At 41.8% G+C, this 17,454-nt stretch overlaps 1 protein-coding gene across 2 annotated transcripts; it reads right to left on the bottom strand.

The window, feature by feature from the left end:
* Nucleotides 1-3,185: 3,185 nt before the first annotated feature.
* On the bottom strand, nucleotides 3,186-16,874 carry LOC308138275 (uncharacterized protein). 2 transcript variants are annotated; one of them, XM_080507357.1, is made up of 17 exons: nucleotides 16,567-16,874; nucleotides 13,238-13,269; nucleotides 10,457-10,489; nucleotides 10,280-10,351; nucleotides 9,719-9,760; nucleotides 9,609-9,644; nucleotides 8,992-9,027; nucleotides 8,823-8,872; nucleotides 8,550-8,605; nucleotides 8,240-8,466; nucleotides 7,891-8,144; nucleotides 6,742-6,867; nucleotides 6,084-6,219; nucleotides 5,646-5,693; nucleotides 5,483-5,554; nucleotides 5,040-5,330; nucleotides 3,186-4,366 (listed from the first exon to the last, which is right to left on the bottom strand). In XM_080507357.1, exons 1-17 carry the CDS (start codon nucleotides 16,614-16,616, stop codon nucleotides 4,338-4,340), a joined length of 1,590 nt encoding a protein of 529 aa, XP_080363483.1. In that variant the 5' UTR covers nucleotides 16,617-16,874; the 3' UTR covers nucleotides 3,186-4,337. The 2 variants fall into 2 exon arrangements, with proteins under 2 accessions (XP_080363483.1, XP_080363484.1); XM_080507358.1 differs by having other exon boundaries at nucleotides 8,550-8,602.
* Nucleotides 16,875-17,454: the final 580 nt, after the last annotated feature.

Here is a 17,454-nt window from a genome sequence, read left to right as displayed (position 1 = left end):
TCATTTATCCGTCTTCTTCTTTTTTTTTTTTTTTTGGTCTAATTGCGCTGGGTCTCCCTGTGTGTTCCAGAATTCTGTCTGTTTTGAGGTCTCACCTGGCAGAGTGGCAGCGAGAGACGCGCAGACGGTTCAGGCCTGCGCTCCCACTCAGACCCAGGTGAAAATAACTCTTCCTTTGAATTTTAAATTTTGTAAAAAAAAAAAAAAAGAAGAAGTTTTAAAGGCCACCTACTCCTATTTGTCATCATTTCTTGGAAAGAAGACTCCAAACCCATTCTTGTCTGCCTCCAGCAGCCTCTAAAATGTTTCAGTGGAGATTATTACAGCTGTGAGCTTTCAGATTCATGTTGTCACTAACTTTACCTCCATCAATCTTTAAAATGTGAGGCATGATGTTGCAGAAACGCTGATCATTTTCTGACATCACCGGAAAAACACATAAACAAGTTCTTTTATTTATGTTTTTTTTCTCTCTCCAGAGGTCAGGCTGCATGCCGCAAAGAAATTCACCCTTCAGTGAGGTACACACTCCCCATGCAGCCTTTTGATATTTTCACACATATTATATATGTGTCTGTTTGTTATTCTGCTCATCTGTGTTTTGAGATTATTCACCCAAACATTGAACACATTTTGTTTGCTGGCTATTTGCTTCGACAGAGTGAATGTCTGGGGAACATCATGAAAGACTTGGCCCACTATCAATCCATCATTCAGTCCTACCTCAAGTTAGAGCTCAGACAGCAGGAGAATGAAGTTGCACTTCTGCACCCAACTCTGGGAATAATAAGCCGCCTGAGGAAGGTATGTTTATCATACATAAGTGTGTGTGGGGCTGGGGGGGGGGGGTGAACAAAGGGATAGATAGATAGATAGATAGAGAGATAGATAGATAGATAGATAGATAGATAGATAGATAGATAGATAGATAGATAGATAGATAGATAGATAGATAGATAGATAGATAGATAGATAGATAGATAGATAGATAGATAGATAGATAGATAGAAAGAAAGTCTCCTGGGAAACAACATTTGGAAGCTGCTTGACAGAAACTCCTCTGGTTTGTACAGAGCTGCTCCCCGAAGCCGAGTGAAGAGGCTGACTCTTCACTGACTCCTGAGGTGGGTTTCATTTCTCTTTGCTTTTCACCACAGCTCGTTTTTGTTTGTTTGGTGTTTTTTTTTTTGCTCTGTATTGGTGAATGGCCATGTTTGGTAACCAGGAATTCTGGTCTTGTCATATACAAGTGAGTGCATGTTTCATGCAATGAGCCTCCTTTGTTGAAAAGAACAAATTGCATTGTGGCATTTGACTCAAAAGTGTGCCGGCAATCTGTTACACTAATCTAGTGGCACATTCTAATGGCTGATATCGATTAAAAATCTACAGTAATAGTCATTTTTGGATCAAATTGACATGCAAAGGTGTTGATTTAATTATTAAGATTGAAGGAAAAGAACTAAAGTATTCATTCTAAAATGGAAATGAATTTGAAAGAATATTCATAGTAACTGCAGGACTTATGGCCCAATGACCATTTTCAGGTTTGTTTGTTGTTCATTTGTTTATTGTGCTCACCTTCCTGATCGCCCCATTAGGGAAACACTGCGCAGGCGTGGGATGACAACTCCTTCAGTAACCGGTACGAGATGTGTAAGATGATGAGAGGCTTCCACATCCGGATCGTCACCATCAACCGAGCAATGGGCTACATCTCCTCAGGAGACCACAGGAAGTGAACATCCCCCTCCCGCCATCATCCATAGATCCATTTAGAACCATATCCATTCATACTTTCTTCATTTGTCACAACCCTGCAAGCCGTCCTGATTGTTCACTCTCTTAAAAACCAAAACCAAGTAGAGCTGCACAGCTGATCAGACATAAGCTACCAGGCTCGACATGGCCTACTCCTAAAGAGGCCAGGCTGGTCAATATAAATATTTATTAACACATGGAGCAATGTATCTTATTTATTTCATCTCTATTTATTATAAATTATTTATTTATTTGATGGCCTGTGATGTTATTTATTACTATTTATAATAAAGTATTTTTGGTATCAAGTGCAAAAGCTGAAGTAGTTTGTGAAGTTATTTGTTTTTGTTTCCTCATTGTTCGTTTTTTTTTTTTTGTATAAAGGGAAATAAAGAACAGCACAATTGAACACTGGGCTGCACAGTGTTGTAGTGGTTAGTATTATCTCCTCACAGTAAGTCAATCCAACAGGCTTTGGGGTCTTTCTTTCGTAACATATGAGTTTCTCCATCAGCCTAAATACATAAATTTGAAGTCAAATGATGAACTTAGATTCCTATGTTGGTTTTCTCTCTGTTATTGCCCTGATCGCCTGGTGAAGGCAGGATCCATCCTAAAATAAAGGAATGGGTTTAGACAATGGACAACTGAGCGGAAACTAGGAGGAAATCAAAAGACAAAGACAGAAACAGCTTAACCACAATGCAAATTCCTGTTCATGGGTCACAAACAACCAAGCTTCATCTTGAGCAGACCAGACTGGTAAAATAGTGTCATAATATCCTTTACATTGAAACCTTAGTTTTTCTTTGTTGCGTATACATGATGAAAATGTCTATATTTTTACAAAAAAACCAAACAAATGCTACTAAAAAATGACTACAATTTTAACATAAAGCAAAGTTTAATGAAACCTTCTTCTGCAAAATACAGTGAAATGCCCCAAAACACTTCTCTTATAGCGGTTGCATTATACGTACTTTTACAAACGGACTGTATGTTTGACACCCCTGTTATATTGCCGACCTGATTTGAGATCTCTCCTTAACATATCCTAATGACCAGTGATGGGGGAAAAAAATATCACCCATTATTTTCTAGAACATTAAGAGTGTTCCTTCAAAAACAAATTTTTTTTTTTAAATTAAGAAGTGTATTTAGGCTCCCATATGAGTTTTCCAGTCTATCTAACCATCTCCCTGACAATTCAAATGCTTTTCCAGATTTTATCCTCAATTAGATCATTAGTTAATATTCAATTTATTGTTTTGCAGCTTCTTTCAGGGTCATCACAGAGGATCACAGGATCCTGTTTCACACAAACCATCTAAAGAATATCAAATAGCAGTAAAAAAAAAAAAAAAAAAAAATAGAAAAAAAACATTTAATCAAATAACAATAAAATGAAGGAAGGGAACAGAAAATTCAGTCATCAGTCACTTTATTTCAAAAGTACCTGGAATGTTAGAAAACAAAAACGTTCGACGGACTGGACAAGTAGTGGTTAATTTTTTAAGTAAGCGCCTCTTTGCTCGAAATGAAAATATTACTGTATGATTCATGATTCAAGTCATGCGAGGCTTAGAAAAATTAAACGATTCCATTGATGGTTCTGCAGATTTTCCAAGAACTGTCTGAAAATAAATATCAGTTTAAATCTGATAACAGCAATATTCCCACAGAAAGCTTACAGGGTGGATCAGATCTCATCTGATGGAGAACGTGTTCCAATTTGGACCTGGTGTATAAAGGGCACATAAGTCCAATAAGTGATAAGTTCACTCAAATTAAGATGAGTATTTGTCCAGTTTTTTCTTTAGCTGCACTGGCACACATAATTCAGCCCTGATTCCAAACGTGTGTCGTTTGATTTCTCGGCAGTGTATCCTTCTAAAAGATTCACACCTGGAAAAGGCAAGACAATCAATCCAGTCTCACAGGAAGTGACTCATGATTCAAGTTTTCAAAAGGAAAAGGTTATAAACAAGGAAGACAAACATACAAAAAAGTTCTAAACAAGTACAAAAACATGTACAGAAAATTTACAAATAGTGCATATATAAAAACAAAGTAGTAAACGTTCCATGATACTTTGCTTTTGCAATCACATGTGTGCATGTTACACAATGCCTGATAGTTTTATCAAATAAAAAGTCACAGAACATCTAAAAAGAGAAACAATATACACACGTTGTATATTTCCCTGTTGTGTGTTTTTTTTTGCAGTTGAAAGACTGCAGCACCGACACGTACATCTGCTACTGGCTACATGTTTAGCTACTTTACATCTCAAAGACCGCGACAGCCCTACCGGTCTTTTCCAAACCTCAAGGAACTCTTCACTAAGGTACCTTTCATACAGTCTGCCTGGTCTGTACTTGACTGATGGACTGTATTTGAAATTGGAATGCCTGCGTTAAATGGCCCTTTTTCTGAAATGCAAAATCAAAACAACTAATATGTTTCAGACTGAGAAAAACAAATTAAGTATAAAAAGCTGATATTTGGTCCATAAGGTGAATCCACTTTTCCCCCGATTATAGTGCAACAGACGTCCAGAGGTCCAGTTCATTCCGTCACTTGGCACCTTGACTGTTCATCATATCTGTGGGAAAAAAAGCCACTTAAATCATGAATAATGAAGCTTCTGTCGGTGACGCTGGTGGCCAACTGGACCAGCTGACTATGCAGACAGTTTATTACTGCAAATAGGAGTTAATGATTAGTGTGATATCATCATTATCTGCTTGACATACTGCTGTGCTGGCCCAGCATAGAGGGCACAGCTTCTGGAGGCTGAAGGAAGACTGTCTTGCTCGCGCCCTGCCGATAAGCATCTACCATGCTTTGAGTCTCCTGAACTTCTGCTGCAGTGTGTGTGTGTGTGTGTGTGTGTGTGTGTGTGTGTGTGTGTGTGTGTGTGTGTGTGTGTGTGTGTGTGTGTGTGTGTGTGTGTGTGTGTGTGTGTGTGTGTGTGTGTGTGTGTGTGTGTGTGTGTGTGTGTGTGTGTGTGTGTGTGTGTGTGTGTGTGTGTGTGTGTGTGTGTGTGTGTGTGTGTGTGTGTGTGTGTGTGTGTGTGTGTGTGTGTGACAGGAAACAGGAAGGTACGGCAGCAGGCTGCCACACATTTAACCTGAGTGGCTACATAGAAATAAAACAAATCACCTTTTCCCATTGCTGCCCAAATGGACGGAGACAATAAATAGACAGTTCCCCACACAATACTTTGAGACCTCTGTTTAAAGGGCATGTTTCTGCCATGTGTTCTCCTGGATCACCTTGTAGCAGCTGATGAACGTCATTTGGCAAGTCGTCCAGGTCTTTCAAGCTCTCCCACAGGTGGCACGCCGTGGATTCCCCCGGCCGCCTCCTGCTCTTCCACTCCACCAGCATCTTCAGCTTCTGCATGGTCACGTCTTTCTCCGCTGCCTGGATGTCGTCCAGCTCCCGAGAAGTCAGGTCCAGGAAGATGGCCACCTGCTTCCACTCCTTTCCGAGCCGCTTGGCCACCTGCAGGAGCTGCTTCTCTGACAAGTCCTGGCCCGGAGTCGTCCCCGTTTTACCTCCATCTGGAGACAGAGACGCAAACCCACACGTATACGGGAGCCAGTGAACAGACAGTTGCATCTGGACAGTGTTTAGGTGGCCAGTATTTACTTCAGCTGTGCCTGATGTTAATTTTAAACAAGCAGTTTGTTAAAAAAAAAAAAAAAACAGTCACCTGACTCATCCTGCCATCGAGGTTTTTTAACGTTGATTTCTTCTTCTGAGGGGCTGCTGCTCCTCTGTCTGCCTGTGAGACCCAACGAAGAAATGTAAGTGAGTATGAGCCATTTGAAAACACTTCATCAATAAAAATGAAAGGCCGAAAGCAGGACGCTCACTATAAGTCCGTTTCCTGGGCTTCGTTTGAGAGTTATCCACACAGTCACCTGAGCGAAGAGCAAAGGATACAAACCAATCACATTGCAGCAGAAACCAAGTCGCAACTAAAAGCTCAGTGAACACATAAGGGTCTAAATGACTAATGTTTTGTGTTTTTGTGGAAAAAATGTGCAAGCTGAACTACCAAACTGGTCCAACATGACGTGACGTTTCTATCACAATGCACTAAATACTGAAAGAGTGGAAGCAAAGCGATTTCTTCAAAACTTCCAATGTGATCGACAATGTCTGAATGAAAGCATTGTTCATGATTGCGTCTGTCGTCAACAAATCCTCTCGTACTACATCCAACGACACTATTCACTCACTACATGCAAAATCCTTATTATTTGATCATCAGCAAAACTAGAACCTTACAAGAACAAATGCACGGGTACCTTCTCTGATGGTAGCAGACCAGACGGGCTCCTCGGTGTTGACTTCGATCAGAGACAATTTGAAAGGAGGACGCTGCTCAAAGAACGCCTCAAAGTAGCCTTTCATCTTAGTCACGGCCAGGGTGAATTTCAACTCCTGCAACAGAGAAAAGTCGAGTTTAGTGAGTGGAAAAGACAATGAAAACATTTTTGATGGCTGGATGGACATGATCCACTCAGCCGTTCCAACAATATTCTGATGCATCTCAGAATATTGGTGTGTTTAGTGTAGAAATAGACAAAACAATGATTTTTTTTTTTTTTTTATTAAGTGTATCACCTTGCCGGCATCCGCTGAGTCTGGGCCATGTATGAAGTGAGTGTTTATACAAATAAACATTGACGGCAGTCTAAAGCCTGAAGAACTCATTTAACAGACACGTTTATCAAGAAAGAAGAAATGCTGTGAAGCAAGACGGCTTTTGAAAAGAAAGGTGCCTTTTCTCTATTAATCCGATAAAAAAAAATGCCAAGTTTAAGAAGAGAAGGAAAACCAGTGTTTGGTGACCAGTTTATATATTTTTTTTAAAAAGACCTTTAACTCTTCAATGTACACTTTTTTTGATGGGTCGCTGTCTTGTTATCGTTCGTACATGCACACACACGCACGCACACACACCTGAGGTTTGATCTCTCCCTCGGGCTCGCTCAGGAGACGATACGTCCCCTCATCCAGGTTACACGTTGGAGGCTTTGTGATTTGAAAGTATCGGTTCTTGTAGCTCCGCACCTGTTTGGCTACGTCCTGATGTAAACAAGAGCAACAAGACAACAAAAAGACACAGAAGTCAAGTCAGAAAGCTCCTCAACTGAAAGTATGTCAAAACTTTTGAGTGGGTGAAGTCACACACGTGATCATTTCTCACTTTTATTTCTGACAGAAAGGCAATTTCATTTATCCAACCCACTCCCATTAATCTGTCAGGGGCGGTGCATTGATCAAGGTCATACAAAATCCAGGATCAACGTCACTGTTTATCGTAAAAATGAACAAAAAGCAAAAGAGGTTGTTGTGAGTCTTACTTTTCCACATATAATTTCTCATGTATGGTGTTTTGCTGGACTTTTGCTCAGTTGCAAGACTCAAACCATAACTCCTGTGAATGGAATATTTCGTTGTGTGGCTCATGTGAAGAAGGGTATTTTCACACCTCAAAAGGAAAAATTCCTCACCTTCAAGCTCATTTTAAGAGAAAAAAAAAATCTTATGAGCACATACATGGGAACTGACCCTCTGTGAATATACAACAGTAACGTAACTGCAGTTTTTCACCACCAATACAGCACAGGAATAGATACTAGAATGTTTCTGAATGGAGGTGTGTTTTATGGAAAAACTAACTTTTATTTTCAGTCTCAACACAGAGCTGTCACCCACCTGTAAAACATTTACTGATCAAACCAGTAGTTTGAAAGGAGTTCCTACGACGAAAGTGTTGTAAATATAAAACAAAACAGGATCCTGAAACTATCGGACGCTTGAAGAAATTTGACCAAACAGTTTTGAAAGACTGCTTGGATAGATTTACATTTCATGACTGTAGAATTGTGAAAGAAATGTGCAATAACCGACTTGTTTTTTCTTTCTTTTTCTTTCTCCAAAATAACTACAACTTTCATTATGTTGCAGCTGCTCACCATCACTGTGTCCTTTAGTTGTTACTGAGAAGTTCATTTTACTAATGTGACACATGCTAATCAATCTTATCTGTAATTAGACAATCGTACAGTGGAGTTACAGGGAGGCACAGAGTTGCAAAGTTCCCACCTTGATGTCAGACGAGCTGTTGGGGGCCAGGTACACGTGGAAGCTGTAGCTGTGGGCGTCACTGCAGCGCTGCTTGTAGACCAAAACCACCCCGTGCTGCCCGACCGCCTGGTTCGTCTGAACGATCGGTCCCACGGGCGACAGAGATGTCACGTTCCACTTAACGTGGCTACCCGAGTGGTCCGCCGTGGGCTCGATGAGCGGGCGGTTGTTCTTTATGTGCAGGACTCCGAATGTCATGTCATTGTCTGGATCTGGGAGACGATGACGATTGAATAGGTAATAATGAACCATTATTAACTCTGATTAACTGAAAACGTGCAGTCCTGGTTAATGTCATGGTGCTCACCAGCTAGGCAGAGCGAGTGAGGGAACTGGATGGACTTGAGGACGGATGCGTCCTTGTCGACCGTGTCCACGTTGAAAATGGGGCCGGCGAACTTCCAGGAGTCTCGGAGAAAGGAGCCAAACTTGGACCAGGACAGGACGGAGTAGCGCACAAGAACCCGCTCAGAGGCCTCGAAAACCAGGCCGGTGACGCTACACTGGTAGGTGCCCTCTGCTTCCAGCTGCACCCTAAAACCATCAATCCGACGTGGACGAAATGCAGCTATGAGTCAGCCGATAAGTCTGTGGCAAATATGCAATGTCACACTTACTGTAGTCGTTCCCTGGATAACGTCCTGGGTGTAACAAGCTCATAGCTGAGGCTCTGCTGAAAGCACACGTGGACTGTTTTATTCACATTGCACAATTACAGCACAAATATAGTAAAAAACACAAGATAAAACATCAAATATCCAAAGTCCTTCAAACATAAACACAAGTATGAGAATGTACCGAAAAAAAACCTAAATTGAATAGAAGTGAATAGTTCCCGCTTTAATATGGAGAAATAATCCTGTATGATAACATCTGGTGCCTGAGCTCACCTGCTTGGTGGTGTTGCATTTTTCACAGCATATCTTGAAGAGGTTCTCATCTGTTAGGACGCACAACAACAACAACAACAACAACAACAACAACAAAGCCAGATGAACATTGCAAGATTGGTGACATTATCTGCAGCACGCCGGGGAGCATCAGTTACGATCTGCTCACCTTTCCCGTTTAAAGCTTCAGGTCCAGCAGCTGCATCTAGAGGGTGGAAAAAAATTCAGATCCAGGGTTATTAAGAGAAAATATTCCAGCATCAATGCAGACTAAATGTCTCGGCGAGACCTCTGGCTGCATCTTCACTTTTCTGATAGCGTGTCAGGGTTTGATTGAATTTTTAAGTGTAGAAGCAGTGGACCTTTACATTTCTGTGCATGAGAAGAAACGCCACAAGGCAGGCAACGCTGTCTGTTTCAACAATTTCATTCCTATCTAGCCACTGCTGGCAGTCTATGGGATGCATGCATCTCAACACTATAAATCCAGAGGCCTGTACGACGAACCGTGATAAACATATCCCTCATCTCTCTCTGTTTTCTGGGTTAACTTATCCAGACACGTGTGATCCTGATCACCGTTACGACAAAGCAGGTCATCGACTGGCGAGCTCAAACGAGGTTAGACAGGCAAGACATTCAGCGCGAGTTGCCGGGGTCATTTATCTCGGTGAGAACGAACAAGCGTCGGAGCACAGAAAACCCCGGGTTAATCCTCGAAGTTACCTCGATAAGAGAAAACCCAGTGTCGTAGTACAGTCCTCAGTAAATCTAACACATTCTCACCGTTTTGATATATTTCTGGATCTGCTTCTTCTTTGTCTAGAAAGGAAATGAAAGAACTGAATGTAGTTAACATGATTCACGTTTCAGCAGAATTTGAGTCGTTCCCTAACCTCGCTCATCTCCGTCCTTCTCAGCAGAGCATCCTGGTGAAACTTTAAAAAAAAACAAGCAGGAAGACGGCAATAAGAAACGGCATAATCAAAGGACTGCCTCAACTCTTTTTGACTTCAGGGTTATTTTCCCCACTGAGAATCAGATGAAAAGATTGATGCCACATTTTTTTTAAATATGAAAGTAGCGCCTGCAGTCAGTTAGCGTTGCACAAAGAGCAGCTGCAGATGAAAACAGCCTCCCTGGATCAAAAAGGTCAAACGTAAATCTGCCTTCAAGCGTCACTAAGGCACACTAATTAAAAAGTTTTATCTCATTTATTCCCACGATAATGACTAAACTCCAGTGAGTCGCTGCTTCTGGGTCTCTTTTTTTAACCGTTTTTTTGGGGGGGTTTTTTGTTCACAATAACAAACGCCTCACTAAATACTGAGCTCCAGAGTTACAGGATGAGTTTCAAACCTGTCTGGTTCTATTTTTATAAAAGCAAAACATTTGCAGATGAGAGTGACATCAATCACCTTCGAAAAATTACTAGTCGTTCAAGTCATCCTTCTCACCAGGATTAGTATCCTCCTCTTCATCCTCCTCTTCCTCTGTTGAGCTCTCCTCTGTGGATGTCCCAGCGTTTTCTGTTCAGTAGATTATTATGTGAAGAACAGGTGAATTTCTAGGTTTCTCAATTGCTCTGAAGTCTTCATGAAAAGGGATTTGATTTTTTTTTTTTTTTGCCGTACCTGAACCACTGCTGTCACTCTCGCTCACGTCACCTGTCATAAATGAATCAGAGTTTTTATGTGACCACTTGATGGACCGACATGAAAACTAGATCTGAACCTTTATTAGTGTATCATTGCACCAACATCATAAAAGATTAGGTAAGTAAAATCCCTCTACTAATCATAGCCTCCACTTTCCTAGACAAGACAGACTAACAACTAGTGGCTCATCGTGTTTCACTCTTCACTGCGGATGCCTTTATTTTCTTCTCTGAAATCTGTGGAGTGTTGGCGCTCAGCCCGGTGGGGTTTGCTTTGACACATACTGTGCATGGAAATCGAGCTTCAGCTCCAGGTTCACACTTCCACTGCCACATCGTACGCAGTCCAGAAACTCCACTGTGTTTACTTAAATGCAGGAAGTCTAAAATTATGTCGCTTCCTCAGAAGAAAAGAAAAAAGAAAAGAAAAATATTCAGTGAAGCTGTTTTTCCACAGGTGTTTGTGACTATCAATAAAAATATTGTATAATATCTCAAAGATCCTCTGACTTTAAAGTCGATATACCGACCAAAAGAAGGAAATCAGGCATCAGTTTAGTTTGCATTTGGTTTGTTGTGGTTTCTTATGCCTTGTTGGTCAATTGTCGGTCAGTTAATGTCACATTTAAAAAATCCTTTCAATAATAAGTGATAATTTGCCGCCCAATTATATATCTAATTTTTGGTGCTATTTGTAAGAGAATATCTTTCCAATTGATAGCCACACTGTTAAAACTTTCACGTATATATATGCAAAATAACATGTTTTTATATGCTTTCCAGTTTGTGTGTTATGTAGGAACATTTTAAAATATCCCCATCATCCTTTATATATTCACACGATTCACAGAAACAGAGCCGAGACGCCCTGTGAAGAAGCCCATGATGAGTGCAATGCAATAACATTTTGTCACATTCATACGGACGAGTCCTGAGGAGCTCCTGCACGTTTGTTTCCAGCAGCAGTGGGAGTCCGTGGACGGGGCCATCTGGCTGAGTGCCTGGCTGGCTAATGGAAGGAGCCCACCGTCTCAGGAGTTTTATCTTGGACTAACAAGCAGATGCTGCCAATGCTGCTCCCCTCACAGCACCTCCCTCATCAATCTCTCTCCTCCACTCTGCTCAATTTGTCTGTTTCACCTCTTTCTGCCCTCCCTCCATCCATTCCCTCCCTCATTGTCCTCGGATGCCTCCAACGGGCAACCGTCTTCCCTGCCACTGCTGCTGCAGCCACACGGCTGAGCCAGCAGGCATCCCCTCTTCTCTCCTCTGCCATCGCGGCTTCCCTCCGTCAGTCAGACCGACAAACCAGGTGGAGAGCACACACCAGGAGACGCCCAGAAGCATATGAGGACACACGCACAGGCACATGTTGATGACTGGATGTGTTCATGAGTTTTGACTGCCATCTGCTGGCCTACAATTGTAGCAACTGTCCAAAAAGGTCACTGGCTGTTTGTGGGATGTCCATTTCCATGTATCATAACAGCAACTGGATTTCAGAGATGTTTCACCTTCACCTTCACCTTCATCAGTAGGATCCTAATCGTATGGTTTTGTTCGGGGACATTTACATTGATTGTAATTATTTTAGCTGTGTAAGTGGAGCGTTATGACGGTTTGCAGGTTTAAGGCATGGCGCATGTGTGATTGTCTCGGTAAAGTCTTCATATACTTATTTGCCCACCTGTTTCTTTACTAGCTGCATGCTTATCTTTGATTGAATACACAATTTAATTAGTTACAGTATATAATGAATCGCCCCAGACATCATCATTTTATTACTCTCATAATATCATATTGGTCAGACCTTTTTTTTCTCTTCTGAACTGTTCTGAAAATATGGGCTTGTCTTATATTTGGGGTCAATATTCAGCTCTTGATGTTATGTGTAGTTTAAAGTATATCCAGTTGCTTTCGTATAAAAAAATAAAAAATAAATTGATGACCTGAATAAGTGAGGATCTTCAAACTTTCTATTGGTTGATCACCTGTTCAACCTCTTTTATGTCCATTTCAACTTATTTTAAAACCTTTTGGCGGTTCAAGATTTTAAAATATAATGTGAATATCCATCCAGATGGTAAATATTTAAGCAGCATTTCTATACAAAAAGCTCTGAAACAACACGCAAGTAAAAATAAAAATAAATAGGTGTCTAGAAAGCTTTATGTCACCAAGTTGGTGTTACCCAACTGATGGTGTCTTGTTACAATAGTAATCCCATTTGAATTACAATTAAAATTTAAGTATTTTGTATTCAATTGTTTCAATGTTTGCTGAAAAGAGCTGAAATTAACATTTTGACTAATTCCAACTGTGACATTAGGGCAAAGTTATGTATGTGAAAGCATTTTTCTGACACTGCGTTAGGATTGTTGAAATTACCTGCTCATATAGCAGGAAAAAAATGAAGAACTGGAAACTAATTGATGCACACGATGAAACCAAATGAAACTTCAACTACTCTGAGAAAGGGAAGTAATCCCAGTATATGACTGCATCTTTATTCTCCTGCATGTAAATGACATGCAAAGCAGGGATGAATGAGAACGTATGAGAATAAAAAGAAAGAAAAACCGATTAGTTCCAGGCATTAGATGGGGAATGTACATAATAAAGAAAAAAAAGGAGTCAGACGTATGATGTAGCATGATTACTGTACAGAATATCTGCACCAGACAGAGAGCGTGAGCTTTGGCAAAGTGAAAGCAGGAAGCTGACAGTGGGGGGGGGGGGGGGATGGGTCGATGTTTACCTTTGTTTCCAGCAATGGGGATATCTCCGTCTCTGCGGGGCAGAAAAGATAACATTCATAAATCGAAGGGACTGGAGGGCTGAAAGCGATGGTGTTTTAACACCGTGCAGCTGGAGACCACTTCTGCTTATGATCAGAAACACGAGAGTCAAGAGAATTAGAAAAACAGGAAATGTGTAGGTGCGAGCGGCATGCTCCGCGACTCTTCACGGATTTGGCTCGAAGCCATCCCCTGACACGACAGATTTACTGCCCCTCCCGACTTTCCATTGTGACACGCCTTGAGAGCTGCGGTGATGATACAGGACACCGAGCAGAGCGAAATACTGGCCCGGAGGTTTTAACACTAAACAAAACAGGTTCACGACGTGTGGGTGAAGGCTGCTTTCATAACACTGATGCTACATCAAATGAATCCCTCCATGAAGGGCAGGGACACCGGGGGCAGTTCACCTGTCCATCACAGGGCGAACAGCGAGACAGACGACCACAGACGCACACAACCACACCTACAACTATCTAACGTCACTAATTAACATAAATTGCAAATATGCCCAGAGATTATATACGTACACAGCGAGACCTTAAAGCCTTCCTTCCCCGCTGTGACGTAACAGTGCTAATCATTACACTATCATGCAGCCTTGCAAATGCATTGATATTAATATTAATATTAACGCTATAATTGTAAGCTGTAACTTTTATTTCAGACATTTTATACAAAAATGGTTTCGTTGAAAGTTCACGATGATGAAAAGCACGCTGCACTGAGGAGACATTTCTTTAGAGTCTCGCTTTAATGATTTTCTAAAAAGGAGGGTCAGACAGTAGTTTATCTCTCCGATACCTCGGGTTTGATTCTGGGCTTGCTGTTTGGAGTTTTAGAAAGTTCTCCCTGTGTGTGAGTGGGTTTTTATCCAAGATACTCTTCAACTTGACGTTAGAAATAAAGTATTTATAATGAATCTTTCTGTGTTTTTTGCCCTGAAATGGACTGGTGAGCTATTCAGGGTCTAACCTGCAGTATTAGTCAACAATCTGCAACCAGAACTTGAATGAATCAGGTAAAAACGATGGATGGATCAATGTCAGTATCGCCAGGACTTCATCCAAGAAGGCTTGCAATGCATCATGGATGTTGTGTCTGAGCAGAAGACTGGGGCAACTTGTTGATATGGTTTGCACTTCAACAAGAGGCAACACGCCTCACAAGTCCGTCAGAGGTAAACTGGAGCGCCAAACTACACAGGAGGAACAAGTTCACCACCCGCACATGAAGGAAAAGTAGGTCATCTTCTGTCACTTCCTGTTTCTCTCCCTCAGCTTTTCACACCGATGAGGGGGTTTGTTATTTATTGATCAAAAGAAAAGTGATGAATCAGGAAAACAGGGTTTTTTTTTAAACCGACCCAAAGACTAACCCTTTCTTTGCAGTCTGTTGATCCTGATAAGGAGGCTGCGGTTTCCTTTGTTTTAAAACATCTGTCCAGGAAACTCACTTTTCTCCTCCTCAAGGTCGTCTCGTTCACGCTCCTGCCAAAGCAGCCCCACCACAACAACAGTGGGGCTCACTAGTTGCCATGGCGATCGCGTTTTCAGACGGTCAATAACCTCCCGAAACAAGATCTCGGACGTTGTCTGCTGTTTGGAGATAAACATTTGGAAGGCTGCAATGCATAGAGGGTTTTATGGCAGAACAAAGGACATTTGTTCTAATCACTCATTAATTCAACCTTCACTTTCAGTTATGGTCATACTGCATGAAGACACTTTCATTCAAAACATTAAGTGGTGAGATACGTTATAAAGTAACAACTACGGTACTTCAGTTCAGTTCAGAACTGAGCGACGGGTTATTTTGAGACATCATCATTTATATTAACTTTTACCTGTACCCGAGTGTAATTTAAGCAGCATAACAGTACTTGTACGGGAGTACAGTATTTCATTCCATCTGTGCTCGCTTGGGGACTTTCTTTTCCAGCCGGCTCAACATGCAAACAAAACCCGGCTACAAACCTGGAGTATTCACCAAGGACAGTGACTCATCACCTGCAGTTCACATTACAAACAAGCACCAACTGCTGTGCGGCATAGAGAGCGAGTTCTCCAGCCCTTAAAATAGAATTAGTATTGTTTTAAATATGACTGTAGCCTGTTGAGCACATGTATGAGACATATGGCACTTGTGTTTTATTGGCTCATCAATCATAATGAGAAATACTGAGGATGTTCACAGCTCCCCATTATATTGAAGTTGAATAATGATCTTCGGATAGAGACGCAGTTGTCTTTATTCAAGCGTTTCACAAACTAGGGTTTAATGTAATAATCAAGTTTGTTAGTTACTTCTGTGATCATTGTGCTTTGGCTGCTGTCTTGTCAGGCAGAGGTCCCATCTTGGCACAAGGAGTGTCCCTGAATTATAATAGATACCAAATTATATAACCTCTTGTGTTTTCATTGTGTTACAAACAGAACATGAAATTCACAGTGAAAGTAGCTTCGACAACAAAGTGGTGCGGTGGTCAGTGGCTTAGCCCCATAGCAAGGTCGTGGTTTAGAATCTCTCCGTGCAGAGTTTGCATGTTCTTTTTGTGCATGCGAGTGTTGTGGATATGTGTGTGTCTCTGTGTTTGGCCCATGGTGATCTGTCAACCTGTCCAGTCAGCTGGGCAGAACACCAACAACCCTCAACATATACACACATGATACAGTGGTGTTGAAGATGGACTGATGCAAGACCAGACCTATGGGATATTTCACTTTAAAGATATTTCATTGTTAGAATAAAACTCAAATATAGGGCTGGGTACACAAACTGAGTGTCAGCTTCATTTTGCTCCGCCCCTGCTCCCTCACCAAATACAGGCTCAGTGTTAAAATCACCCATATTTTATTTCTTATATCACTGGTTTAATCATTGACGTGTTTTTCATACACTTTTCTAACGAAGGATTGCTTTATTTTTGGGAACATTCACAGCAGATGTGGTACTTTCTCCACAGCGCGGCGAATCATGACAACGCAACAACACCGCAGCGTGGACAAGATAACAAACATCACCACACTCTTCCTCTTCTCGATCGACGCTCCTTTGTTGTAGGGAAGCAAGAAATGTGTTTTGTTTATTACAAATAATAAAACAAAACAAAACCAGACATCGGTTCTAAAAAAAACTACTTAGAAAAGACACTTCCTGTGCGGACGAGAGCGTTTCTTTTCTTCTTTGCGCACTGGCGCAGATCAAGTCAGTTTGGTCTGTGACATTGTTACCAGTAATTATGAAGAAGGTTAAAAAAAAAAGAAAGAAAGAGAGAAAGTCTTACCCGTCCTCCAGGTGACCAGCCGTCCCCCAGCTCCCCATCTCCGCCACCATCCTCCGGGCTGTGACGATCAGTCGTTCATGCGTAAAGCACCTTAAGCGAAACGCGATCCTCTGCGGGTTTCCTCCTCGCCGTCGTTTAATTACGCGCGCGCTGCTCACCGGAGCCCTCGTGTCCGCTGCTTGGACTCTTTCTTCACACCGCACGAACCACTGGCAGCAGCATCCCGCTTTCCTCACGCAAAATAAAGGATTTTACGCGTGCATGTCTCCAAAATCCCAAAGAGAAACATGCAGCCAGGCTTTGTTGCAGAGTAATCGTGGGTGGATTGTTTCCTTTTTTTTTTTTTTTTTTTACAAACACAAGAGTTCGCGGGTGGGCGGCTGGTCGCAGATCATAAAAACATGGTAACTTGACTCGGCGCAGTCGCACATGCGGGGGCAGTGTCTTTTAGGATCAGCGCTGCTGCGCAGTTGCTGCGCAGCGCGGGGACGCGCGCGAAGGAGCAGCGGTAGCGCACGCGGGGGCGGGGCGGGGCGGGGTCGCGCGGCGCATCCCGCCTTCATCGTCGCTTGCGTTTACAAAAGACGTGATGATCTGTAAGCGATGTTTGTAAACAAACATGTAATAAACAAGGCGCTAATAAATGAGTGTTGAAGAGGAGTTTGCTGAAACCTGCCGCGCCAGTCTGGATTCAGCTGGACTGAAATCATCTGCAGGATTGAGACAGTCATGGGCCCCAAGGCTATCCTTTTCTTTCTATTTGTATTTCCTATTTCCCTCATTGTGCACAGTCAAATGTTCTTGCGTGAAATATTTTTAATAAGGTCGTGGGGGGAAATGACCTCACGGGAAACCAACAAGGAAGAATAATTTACTTCCTTTATTCTC

This window comes from Blennius ocellaris (assembly GCF_963422515.1).
Source record: "Blennius ocellaris genome assembly, chromosome: 2".
Lineage (NCBI taxonomy): Eukaryota > Metazoa > Chordata > Actinopteri > Blenniiformes > Blenniidae > Blennius > Blennius ocellaris.
The sequence above is the reverse complement of the archived record's forward strand: the minus strand, read 5'-3'. Positions and strand labels throughout refer to the sequence as shown.